Source organism: Leptonychotes weddellii, chromosome 8, assembly GCF_054177405.1.
Source record: "Leptonychotes weddellii isolate Sample4059 chromosome 8, ASM5417740v2, whole genome shotgun sequence".
Classification (NCBI taxonomy): domain Eukaryota; kingdom Metazoa; phylum Chordata; class Mammalia; order Carnivora; family Phocidae; genus Leptonychotes; species Leptonychotes weddellii.
This window is the reverse complement of record NC_138376.1, coordinates 83,097,757-83,110,894: the sequence shown is the minus strand read 5'-3', so window position 1 is coordinate 83,110,894 and position 13,138 is coordinate 83,097,757. Positions and strand designations below refer to the sequence as shown.

At 43.8% G+C, this 13,138-nt stretch overlaps 1 protein-coding gene across 1 annotated transcript in view; it reads right to left on the bottom strand.

The window, feature by feature from the left end:
- Nucleotides 1–396: 396 nt before the first annotated feature.
- The window catches only part of LOC115936501 (coiled-coil domain-containing protein 162-like), a 62,209-nt gene continuing 49,467 nt past the window's right edge, over nt 397–13,138 (bottom strand). The window contains 7 exon segments of the mRNA XM_081828783.1: nt 397–1,868; nt 3,600–3,727; nt 5,839–5,959; nt 9,381–9,590; nt 11,033–11,185; nt 11,820–11,951; nt 12,206–12,358. Of these exon segments, the coding sequence (XP_081684909.1) occupies nt 1,758–1,868; nt 3,600–3,727; nt 5,839–5,959; nt 9,381–9,590; nt 11,033–11,185; nt 11,820–11,951; nt 12,206–12,358 (1,008 nt within the window). The 3' untranslated portion in view covers nt 397–1,757.

Sequence of the window (13,138 nt, the reverse complement as noted above, 5' to 3'; positions counted from 1 at the left end):
TAATAAAATAAATAAATAAAATAAAGTGCATCCAAGAAAGTCCATCTCACACCCTAGTATTTATGGTCATTATTGCCATGAGAGTCAGTATAGTAGCAAATTAGGCTCCCAAGGCATATGCTTCAGTAGGCTTCATCACAATCAACCATGGGTAATAACTTGGTTAGTTGTCATGCCACTGCATGCGAAGGATTACTAGTATTCCATTTCTTATTGTCAAGGAGCTCAGCACTGTGTTCAAGCCCAAGGGTGCAATGAAACATCCCCAAACCCCGTCTTTGTGAGTCTGTCCCCTAAGACCACTCCACTACTGGTATGAGTTCTGTATTATTCATGGGCCAATTAAGAGATAGAAACCACACAGTAGTCAAATTGTGAGAAAGTTTAATATAAAGGCTTATTAACTATAACAAGGGGTTGAAGTAATGGGAGGATTGACTGGGAAGCAATAAAGAGAGCTCTGAAGAATATAGGGATAGCAGATATAGTGAGCAGCCACTACCCTCCAGAGCTGACATCCATTGGAGAGGGTGTGGCCTCATTGGAGAGGGTGTGACCAAGGCTCACTGGATGGCAGAGAAGGTCACTGAGGCTGGGAAGCAGCCCTCACAGAAGGGGAGCAGGAGGAGAAAGCCCTTCACAGAAGGTGCCATGCCAGTGGCCCTCCACCAGGAAGCTGCATGCTCTTCTGAGCATTCCTGCACTGAAGCCTGGTGCTACAGAAGCCATGGACATGGCAGGAGCCTGCCAAGAGGAGCACCCCAGAACCTCCTTCTCCAGCGTCCCTCCAGTACTCTCTCCTGACAGAGCTTAAAATCTTGCAGTGGGCAAAGAAGAAATATTTACAGGGTCCATATTAATTATATCACAGCAGACAAGAATGAATTTAGAGCTGAGAGGCATAAATTAATAATTGGTACCATACCTTGTCATGCTGAATTTTTAGCTTTGACATCAAAGTCATCGATCTTCCTCTTAGCTTTTGTTTTTCATGTTCTATTTCAGAAATAAGTTTGTGTTTGTCTTTGTGCATGTGTATGTGCGTGCGTGTGTGTGCGCGCATATAGATCTTGAATCCATTCAGGATTCATTTTGTATAGTGTAAGTGACAATTTATTCTACTTCAAATAGACTCAACCTTATTCTTAATTTGAAAAGCTATATATATCATATTTAGGTTTATGTATGTAGATGTTTCTCTGGTCTGTTCTGTTCCATTCATCTACCTATTTATTCCTTTACCCAGGATACATTTCCTTGTCTGAACAATAAGACTTGGATCAGGACTTTACAAAAGTCTGAAGAGGGTTTCGGTATTTGTAGGAAGGATAAAAAACTGTTAAGAGAGGATGATGTTTTTAAGTGAAACAAATAGAAATAAGTGCTCTGAAATTTATTTAGATTAATCTGTTCTGGTTTTTCACTTGCCAATAAATACTGCTTAGCAGCAATGCCCTCTCTCCTGGTTCCCACCACCTCATCAGCAATCTAGAACCCATAATGAGAGGTTGTTGCTTGACCAAAGGAAAGGCCTAGGTTGTAGAAATGTGGATCAACTCTAAGTTCTTAAAACCTAAGGCCAAACCCTACCTCACCCAGGACATTCGGATATAATCATCTCAGTCCTTCCACACTTTCTTCATAGTACTTTAATAAAAATTAGGTAAAGTTTTAATGGAGGTTAGAATCATTTTTATTCATTCAAATGCTCAAGGAAACAAAATGTGGAAAAGCATATATGATTACCAGTCAGGTCCTTATGGGATTATGGATGGAGCTGTGCGAATTTGAAAAGCTGAATGTTGAACATTTTCTGCCACACTGGGTAGAAAGACGTTGTCAGACCTTTTTTTGTGTTTAATAGGTACCTGTAATATAAAGATTAAATAGGTATTGGAGATATCATTAAAAGTCACTGTTACTCATAAGACCAAGATCATTGGGTCAGTCTGGGTTAGGCCATCTAGGGTGCCTTCTTGTATTTGCCACTTGTCATAAAGGGAACTGGTCATGAATTTAATCTATCAACAGAAAGCCATTTTCATCTAAGGAAAAAAGATACCCCATATGTGGAGTAATCTAAAAGTTCCTTAATAGTTTATCATTTGTCTTAGCGGAGTGTTTTGTTTTTTAGAAAATCATCGGCGGTCTTACATTCCAGCTATGTATAAATTCCTCTTCAGTCTGTATTTATCTGATTTGTCTTATAGGCCTTTCTTAAGAAGCCAGAGCTTAGATTCGAAGAGGCTCCAATTCTTTTGTGCCTTTCCTGGACCTTAGGCTTTTTGCTTGGGGTTTTTATAATGTACACAAGTTAATGGGCCACAAAACACTCCCTTACTTACTAGGGTTTGTTTAGACCATCACCCTTTTAAATCTTTCGAATACAGTGGATCTCCTCAAATGCATTTAGTGACTTAAGCAGCCTTCTCAGCCATGAGTTATAATCATCAACTACCTCCATGAGAGCAACATTTGCTTTTGGGAGTGAAATGGGGATGAAGTGAATCTTAAAAGCCCTTGTGGTCCCATGCACACCAACTGAATATTGCTTCCTTTTGGAAAAGGCTTTTTCAGAAACAAACAGCCGTATACTAGAATTTCACCTTTTGGTGAAAGATGACTGCACAGAGATTGGTAAGTCAAGCAAATGGCGGGCATTAATAATGTGGTCCTACTGGTTCAAGGACCTCAAATGGATATTCCTGACCTGTTTCTTCCCTTTCTGTGTATGACTCCTTAACTGCATGTTCAGAAATACTGCAACAAATGTTTGGTCCAATAACCAGACCCTCCGCTGCAGAATTACACCCTCAAAAAAGACCTTAGAATTGGCATATTTTCTCTGACAATATGATTAAATCTTTTTCTTTTAATTTTCCTCAAAGCAAGAGGCAGGAATTCTTAAATGTGTTGACATGTAAACTTCTGGAGGGGATACTGAAAAACAATGGGGCAAAGAGTGTAATACTTATCAAAGTAGTGCAGAGAAGGCAGTGGAAGAGCGTGTAAATGTTTTACATAAACTAAAAGCTGAAATGCTAAAAAAAAAATTCATGTACGTGCTATACCTTGACCTAATGTGTTCCAAGAATTTCTCTGGAGGGTAGATTTCTCACATGTTTTTAAAATAACTTCTGAAACTTTCTGCTCTGCCAGGGAACTCAGATAAGTGATCTCATGCTGCTAGTTAATTATTGTAGATGATGGAAGAAAAAGAAGAAATTCGGAGAAGAAATTCAGAGAGAGAACACAGCAAGGTGTTGATACTGACTTCCACATCCATTTGTTTAATTGTAATTGAGTAAGTGCTTTTGGGCTGAATTGTTTTGACATCAGAATTCAATTATTGAGGAATAGCATCAGCAAGATGGCAGAGTGGGAAACCCTGGATCATCCTTCTTCCCACAAATGCATTGATTCAGAAACAATTCATGAACAAATTCCACTGTGAGAAATCCAGAATTTTATTATCTAGACCCAGGTATCTAGATAAGAGCCTGATATTTTTAATGTAAGTTTGAAGTGAACCTAAAACCACAATTTCATATTTACATTTTCATTGTTTCACATATATAATCAAATTTATCATTACTTACAGTGTCTGGCCTTTGAATCCTTCTTGTTATTTTACTGCTCATAAGATTAGTCTTTAAAAGGTGTTGCTGTGAGTGTCTGGATGATGTGGGCGCAGAACGTAGGGAATACTGAGCCCAAGGTATAAGGCCTATAATGTTAAAAAATATTAAATTATATCTCTGGTTGCAGTGTATAAGCCTAGATTTAATCCCTAAAATTTTAGAGCTTAAAATGAACATCTAATCCAGCTTCGTCAATTCTGAGTGAAGATGTCAAAACTTGGAGGGAATCTTTTGCCTGAGGGTCACATGACCAAGTGAAAGAGAAGGATATGATAGGTGACTTGGACTATGGTGGGTAGAAGTGGACAGACTTAGGGATATTCAAATTAATCAGACTCAGTAATTAACTGGATTTGCAGGGTGACAAAGAATAGCTCCTAGATTTCTGGCTTAAGCAACTGGATAGATGTTAATTTTATTTTATGGTGGATTTTATGATCCTGGCACATATATACTCAGTAGGTCACAAGATTAGAAGGGTAGATGGGTGGGAAATATGAGTATGTAGAGAGAAAGCTGATAAAAATTAGTTCAAGACCCCTGAAAAAGTAGGACCAGATGGGAACCCATGCATTGGGACTGGCCCCAGGAAGGGGCACCTTTTCCATTTTATCAGGAAGGATGGAGAAGCAGCTGAGTATTTAATGTAGATGGGCTGGGTTCAAGATACAGAGGGGGGTTCCCATCGGATGGCTTTTAACTGCTATGTGAAACTGAGGTACAGTGTTGGCTGGAGAGGAGGACTGTGTTTGAAGGTCTGAAGAGGCCAGGAAGATTTAAAATAGTTACTGGGAAGAGGAGAGAGTGAGCTGACCCCACCCTCAGCTCCAGAGGAGGGACATGTGAGCTGATCCTAAGCGCACTGAGCGTCTTAGTCTCTGGCTTTAGTGATTTGTTCAAACCCGGGCACGTGACTCGAGTCAGCCCAGTCTGAGGCTCATTCTTTTTAACTGTCCCATCTCCGCACTGACTCCTGCCCGGTGAGCTGAACAGAGCAGGGGAGCTACAGCGGTGGCAGCCATCTTGCTCCCCAAGGGGCTCCACTTCCTCTCTGCTCCCAGTATTCTCAGAGCCCAGAGGCGGCGAGAGAGAAATCGGTGCTCGTGAAAAACGTCAAACCCGGATCAAGCGAACTGAAGCCAGTCTGCCTCTGAACATTTCACAGTGTTGTCAGCCAAGTGATTTCATTTGTTTTTCCCTTAAGTATTTTAAGAATAACTGCACTAGAACATGCTATAGTTTCCCAGGAGTTGTAAGATCCTAAGGCGAATCCATGCTAATGCCAAGTAAAGAGAGCTCGCCCCTTAACTCTGCCTTTGCCTCTGATGCTTCTGATGTTGGGAGCATCATAATCAACATTTGCAGTTATTTAGTGTTTCTAAACAACAGAACAAGTGTTTTAGTGTTTCTAAACAATGTGGCAGACGTGCATTATTTCGTTTAATCCTCGGAATACCCTTTTGAGGTGGAGAGTCCCAGTTTACAGAGAGGCTAATTAGCCTGTCTAAGGTCACATAGCTAGGAGTGACAGAGCCAGGATTTGAACCAAAGCTCACACCCTCAACCACCAGGCTACACCGGAACAGAAAAGCAGAGGCTTGGCTGATCTTAATAATAAGTCAGTTGTGTATACTGATATTTGATGATATTTTTGATAGTCAGATCTAGAAAAGAACTTAGAATGTATTTCATCCTCAACTTATAGGGGAGGAAGCTAGTTTAGAGACATCCTGGGTTTGACCCCTGCTCCATGCTGCTTGCTTCTACATTGCCCAGAGGGCTGTTTTGATTGCCATTTCTATAGGACTCCTCGGGCCCCCAGCTCCCACGAATCATAATATACTTTATAAATAACATCTGAGAAATGTCATCATTGATGTCCCAAGGCATTAAGACAAAATATAGTGAAGTACCCAGTGTTCTGTAAGTGGTATATTACACACTTCTGAGACCAGTTTTTATGACTAAAACCTTTTAGCATAGGATGTCAGTACTCTAAGGTGAACTAAAGTAGAAAGTTATGACTGCAAATCAGAATGAAGTTTTTTTCATTCATGTATCATTCATTCATTCAACAGCCATCATGGAGCACCCACTCGATAACCACTGCGTTGTTATGGCTAGACCCTGAGATCCTCCTCAGTGCAGACCCCAGACCCTGGGAGTTTGTGCTAGCCAGAGTAGGGGACCTGCTTACCGCCTGGTGAGCTCATCTGGACAGATGATCACTCGGCGTCATTAAGCTGACTTTGTAGCTCTTGTACGCGCTGGAAAGCATCCAGCTTCACACTGCGCTCCTGGGCAAGCCGGCTTCTCATCTGAGAGGAAAAGTGCTTAGGAAGCAGAGATGCTTTTTGGTGCATACTTAAGTTCCTGGGGTTCCTCGGAGAGTGTGGGTCCAGGCTGCCCCAGGAATACAAGTCCTCATACAGTCCTGGTCAGGCTGAACTCAGCCTTCTAATGAGAGCTCCAAGAAGGCCAAGAACTTAACCAAAGAGGAATAGAGGCAGCCCTTGGAACCCCTTATTACCTTATCATAGCCAGGAGTTCACTCACAACACTTTTATCTTTTATGTTTATCTCATCACAGGGGAGGGGAGGAGAGGAAATGGAGAAGGGCCCAGTTCACAGAGGACCTTGTGGGTCAAAGCCACGAAACTACCCCAGGGATGGGAGGGAGCCCCTGGACAGTTTCAAGCAGAGGAAAGACCTGATCTCTCTCCCAGATCTCTGTTCGGTTCAGCTCATCATCTGCAGGGACGCCCTGAGCACCATCTCCCAGGCCTTATATGAGACCCCTACCAAGAGGTGACCTTTGTATTTACTCATGTGACTCTCTGCTAGCACAGCTGGGCCTTGGACCCCCAGCCAGACAGTGGCTGGGTCCAAAGTGCATCTCATCCACAGAGAGCACAGGTATTTTTTTCTTTTGAAACTTATTTTTATTTATATAAATATAAATTTATATAGGTTATACCAAGTAATTTAATTATAAAAATTACCTAAAAGTATAAAAAGTAATGTAATTATATTATAAAATTATGAAGTATAAAAAAGCAATAATAGTATAGTGGATTGAATAGTGCCCCCCCCAAAAAAATTCATGTCTACCTAGAACCTCAAAAGGTGACCTTACTTGGAAATAGTCTTTTCAGATGTAATTAAATTATGATGAAGTCATATTGGATTAAGAGTGGGCCTTACATACAATGACTGATGCCTTTATAAGAAGAGGAAAGGGTTCAGACACACAGAGTGACACCTAGGGAGAGGGCCATCGGAGGGAGAAGGCAGAGATCGGAGTGATGCAGATACAAGCTAAGGAATGTCAAGGGCTACAGGCTGCCACCACAAGCTAGGAGAGAGGCAGAGAACAGCCTCTTCCTCAGAGCCCCCAGGAGGAGCCAACATCTTGATTTCAGGCTTCTGGCCTCCTGAACTGTGAGAGCATACATTTCTGTTGTGTTAAGCCATCCAGTTTACGGTGATTTGTTACAACAAACTAATCCACATGCTAATATAAAAAATTCAGCCACATGTGTTTTAAATCCTACTCTTGTCTGCATGGACGCAATGAGAAGGCCTGTGAACTCTTAAAGCTGTGACCACAGGCTCATCTTACAAATGTTAAGGGGCAGTTTCTTGTGTGTGCAGATGCTCTCAAGTGTAGTTTAACTTTCAGTAGGAGATCAGATCCCCAGAGTTAGGAAAACTTCCTAATACAAATTAGGTCCAAGGTCCCTGTATGTACTCTAAGGATTGGTATAGGCTCCCCAGTCCCCATGCGCAGGAACCAGGAAGAACATGTCGAGACTCCCTGAGCCAGGCTGGGGCTGAACCAATTTGAAAAATATTAGCAAAGGAAAAAAACATGCATAGGAAGGGCCTTGTGTTGTGTTAGGACCTTAAAAAGGATCCCACCTCACTTCACAGAGGTAGGTGCAGTGATTTGCCCAAGATCCCACAACCAGTTAGTGGCAGAGCCAGGATCTGAATCCAGGTCAATCTGTTTCCAAAATTGTCCACCTTCATTCATATTCCCAGCAAAAAGACATATAGCCAATATTTGTCAAGAGCTGTGTATCAGTTTCAGTTCTAAATGCTTCATTGGAATTACCTGAGTTAATCCTTCTAAAAAATCCCACGAAATGAGTATATTGTTCTCCATTGTACCAATGAGAAGACTGCAGCACAGAGAGAGCACCATCTAGCCTAAAGTCATGCAGTGGAGGGCCCCAGGGTGTGAATCAGGAAGTCTGAGTCTAGGGCCTCTGCTCTAAATGGTCTCCCCAGGAGCAGGAGGTAGGCAACGACAATCATGCTCTCCAAGGTCAGATGATCAAAATCTGCCCTTGGAATTGGAGGTTGGAGATGGATTAAAGAAGTCACTGTGGGTCGTAGGGGCTCTTGCTAGCTGAGGGTGGATTGCTAGTTGGTGGGGAGTGGGACAGTAAGCCCAGGGGCACAGGGGCTGCTGGCAGAGGTAGAGGGGTGGTTTAGATTGTTACATACATACACTAAAAACATGTATTTGTTGAGAGAAGCCTCAAAACATTTGTTCTGACTACTTTTAGATTCTCTACCATTAGACAAAAATTAGTTGTTAACTAGAGAGGACTTTGAGAAACTAACACTTTATGTATGTATGTATGTATGTATGTATTTATTTATTTATTTTTAAGTAGGCTCCATACCCAGTGTGGAGCCCAATGCAGGGCTCAAATTCATGACCCTGAGATCAAGACCTGAGCTGAGATCCAGTAGGACACTCAACCGATTGAGTCACCCAGGCACCCCCTAACACCTTATTTTTGTGGTGGTTTTTAGAAAAGCATAACTTGAAAGATAAATATGTGACACCAAAATTTTCTTAAGGATTCAAGTCATATTTTAGTTTAGTTTTCATAAAATAAATGTGAAATTCTAATTTTCTTTTAGTCTAAAGCTACTCGTTTTTTTCTCCATTTCTCCACAAATATTTTCTGTAGCATTGCCTCAATTCAATTTTTGCCCTTTTTTATTTTTGTGGACTTCTCATTGATCTCCTCCTTAAGCACCTGAAACACTTGGCCAATAATTTAATTTAACTGTCCAACTTCTGTTTCCTAACATCTCTGGTGAATTAATTAAGTGATTTATTCCTTTGGTGAATGCATGAGAAGTGCCTGCTCTAGAAGGTGCTACTTCTTTTGCCTTTTGTATTGGATTATATTCTGTGGTCTCCTTTGTTGGAGCTTGCATTAATCCACATCTATATCTATTGTTTCTTCCTCTTTTTTTTCCCCTTTTTTTTGCTCTACGGGTATATTTAACAAAAATATATTGTGTCTGGAAATCACTTTTGCCTTTCCTTTTGTCTCTGAAGTTCCAGAAACACCTTGAATAAAATCCTCTTATAATAGCTTCCATAATACTTGCTGCTCTTCCAGATTAACTATTGGAATTTTCTAAAAGATCCCTAGTTCAAAAATTATAGCCAAGTGAAAACATGTTTTTCATGTGGGTTATAAAGGTGCCAAGATTCTGGGCCTTGAGGCAGTGAAGCCATCATCCTCTCTCACCATAAGCAGCCCAAGCATCACCCCAGCGTGGGCAGAAATACTTCCATTATCCTGGTGGGCCTAGAAATGACAAAGGTGAGGGACACCAGAGGCATGGAAAATTCCAGAAGAAGGCCCCAGCTCTGGGTGGTACATCCAGATTGTCTTCCGAGTGGCAGCTTCCTCTCTCTGGAGTTACCTGTTGGAGTCCTCTCTGACTTCTCTTCTGCTGAAGCTGGCCCAGTCTGGAAGCCCTCTCAGACGCTTCCGTCAGGAGCTGCAGGTGCTGTTCCTTTTGCTCCACATCTTCCAAGAGCTTCTCCATGCTGGAGGTTTTCATTAGATCCATCTGTTGCCAGTGGCGAGCCTCCTGGGTTGCTCGGTGTTGCAACTCTCTCAGCAGTTGAGCCTGTGGCAGGAAAAGGCCAAAGGAAATGAAGAAGGCACAGAGTCTTTCCTCTCAGCAAAAGGGGAATGAGAAGTTGCCCAACGGGATAACCACCCCCTCCAGTAGGGCCCAGGGGCACGACTCTGTGGCATACTCCTGGGCTCAGGATCCTAGAGCCTGGTCGTTCGGTTCCGGGCTACCGGGCAGCAAGACTACCAGGATCTAGGCCGGCTCGGCATTTACTGTAAGCCCTGAGGCAACAGTCAGGGAGGGAACAAAAGAAACAAACAGGAAAAGCCAGGCAAGTGGTAATGCCACCCGCAATACCAGGTCAAACAGTTCGGACTTTCGGTGCCCAAATGTGATGATAATATGTATGCTACTTAGCTTATTAACCACATAGGTTTATCTACCTCAAACTACATGTGCAGTGTCCCTGAGCATTAATCACGAGATAGCAGGGAAGGGTTGGCCCGTGGAGAAGGGGTGATGTAATACACGCAATGAGTGGACAAAGGAGGTTCTAATCTTGCCTCTGTTTTGACTTCCAGAATAGCTCTGGGGAAGCCAGGTTCCAGATGGCTAAAGAAGGAAAAGAGTAGTAATAATTTGGTCCTGTTCTGAAATTTTTCTAATCAGTAGCACCATAAGCACCAGAGGGTCCATCCTCAGTTATAATACTAATACTAATACTGTTTGTATGGCGATGTTACAGTTTGCATAATTATACACCATTGTTTACCTGGTGCACAATTACGGAGGATGTAGGGTCTAGAAGGAACAAATTATATGTTAGGTTTTAAATACGCCCAGCTTTCCCAGGCTCTTACTTATACTTGCCTCTTCTCTCTCTACACCTAGGGTCTTTCTGCTTCCTTCATGCTCAGAGAGTTGGCACAGTTATCAAGGGCTTAAACTTGGAAACACCTCTCTTTTGGTGCCGGCCCCTACTGAGCAGCAGTAACTTCTGAAATGAAGACTTAGTATGGGTCATCCGGAAAGGACACAAGACTCGGTTTGGGGAATAATGCTGATGGCTGGGCCACACTCCACGTGCACAAGGTTGCTGTCAATGGAAAGTGTGCTTGGAGATGGAAGGACTGTGTCAAGGGCAGAGACCTCCGCCCCAAGATGCCCTCTGGGTAATAAGATCCTCAGAAACACGCACATACACACTGCACCGAAGAATGGTCTTCTGTATGGGTAGTACTTGCCCGTCTTAGCCAAATCTGCACAAAACCAAAAGCCTTTTGGCCACTCTCCTTGGTTGCTGGGCTAGAGAGGAGGGAGAAGGGAAGCTGAGGTCTGGGCAGTGGTTCTCTGGCCGCGCCCTGTGCTCGGCCGCACACTGCGGAGCCCTGATGACTGCTCTGGGCAGCGATGGGGCTGCTTCCATTACCACATGCAGCTTCGCAGAGCGAGGGCAGAGAGGGGGAGGCAGAGGGCTCCTGGGGCTCGGATACCTGGTTCTCCTGCTGCTCGTGCATCCTGGTGTTGTCGGCCTGAGCCCTGGCCAGGGCCTGCCTTCGAGCCAGTAACTGTTGACGAAATAAAACCTCTTCTTGTTCTGCCATTAGCTGGACGCTCAAGCACTCTTTTTTACTTTGCAGAGCTTCCTGTGAATGCCCCAAACACAGTGAGATGGGAAATAAGTTTTCTTTCCATAGTTTTAGTTTACAAGAGTCTCTAGACCACTTCAGTTATCCATCGTTTTTTAAAGCTTCCGGTAGCAAGGAGCTCCCACTGGTCACTTCCTCTGTGTCTTTGCTTAAGTACAGTGTGACAGATCAGAGTAAACAAAGACTTTCAGAAACACTAAGTGAAAGTGTCCAAACCACTAGTATTTTGTGCTTTGGTTTCAATTCGCCTTGAGGGAGATTTTCGATTTGTTACTTCATTTTCCTCAGATAATCATGTTTGGAACTCAAAGATTTGCAGTATATTTTGATGAAGCTGCTTCAAGCCCTTGGTAAAGTCTCCCCCTCCATCTTTCCCCTTCCCTCGTGCTAAATTCTCTGATCTGTTCTCCCATTTGCTTCTTTGCCATTTACTTCTGGCTCTTTCCTGTTTCTCGGGAGGCTCTGACACATTGCCACTTGCCAGGAAAACTCCCCAACGGTCAGATCCTTTAAGCGTGTTGGTCTTGCCATGGGCCACCAGGCCACCCGGGCAGCGAGGCCGCCAAGGAAGCCAGGCGCCACCCACCTCGCCGCTCCCTGCTGGGCGGGGCCTCCCTCCCCTGGCGCTCACCTTCTCTGCCCTGTTCAGCTGGCCCTGCAAGCGAGCCTGCTGCACAGCCAGCCTCCAGGGGCCCAGGCTCCTCACTTTGCACACCAGTGCAGCCAGGCTGCTGCTCTCCTGCTCCAAGGCCTGCAGCTGCTCCTGCTGAGAGAGGCTCACTTTCAGAAAAGCCTGCCCCCAACACTTTTCCCCCGGAGGGAATGGCACAAATCCTAACATCAGAACCATGCCTTCCAGAGGATGACACAATTGTGCAGGGAGCCCCAGTGCCCCTTTTAAATGCCTGATGCAATGCTTTCTCGGGGAAACCACAGACTGGAATGCATACAGAGTGAGCTAGGGGTCAGATGCTGGGATGAAATGCTGGTATCTCATTGCTAAATGAAATCACGTACTTTGGCTGGGTTTTCTTTCATTCCTTCATCGGGTCTGGCAGAACCCCATTTTGTCTTTAGGCCCTTCAAATTGTCGATCCCTTCTGTTCTTACTTCGCCGATGAGCTCACACACTTTCTGGGTCAAATTAATCTGATTCTCATCCAGCTTTTCCTGCAAATTGCAGACTCAAGTTCAAGAAGGGCAGGGAAGGAAGAGTCACTTTGCCTTCTAAAACACAACTTTCAGAAATGATTTCATGTGAAAAAACCATCCACCCAATTATTCCCTCAGGTATTATCTGGAAGTCTCACTAGCAGCCCCTTTAGCGTTGTCTTCAATCCCCAGGGCTTCATTATGTGGACCCTACACATCTTAGAGCCCAGGCTGTCAGCTGCCAAGGTAAGGTGAGTGGATAGAAAAGTGGAAGGTCACAGGTAGAAAACTGAACCACTCCTCTTCTCCCAAAAGGTTGCTTGAGAATTTGAACCTAGGGATTTTTGCTATCAGGTTGACTCAGCAGAATCCGACCAGATAGAACACTATAGATGAGCCACTAATGAGGAACTATATTAAAAATAGATAAAGTAGAGGAAGGAATCAGGCTGGCTACCTTCCCATTTAAGTTCCAGCAGAAATCTCATTATGAAACAGCCTGTTCTGAATGGTTTATGGATAATGGCTTGTGGTGGAAGGGCTTGATCATCGCTAAGTATAACTACAGACCCTGCATCCTTGGGTGAGGGGGGAGAGTTGGGTGTCCTCTCATCTCTGAACCACTTCCCTGGAGAGGAAAGCAGGAGGGTATTGCCCAGCCTGGCAGCCACGGCAGGATGTTTGACTGCCGGCCACATGGCAAAATCTTCACCACCCACCTGGGACCCCAGGGTAGAATAGGGATTCTCCACTTTGTGGGGGCCTGTGGAACTGGTTTAGCCTGGGAGAAGTAGAGAA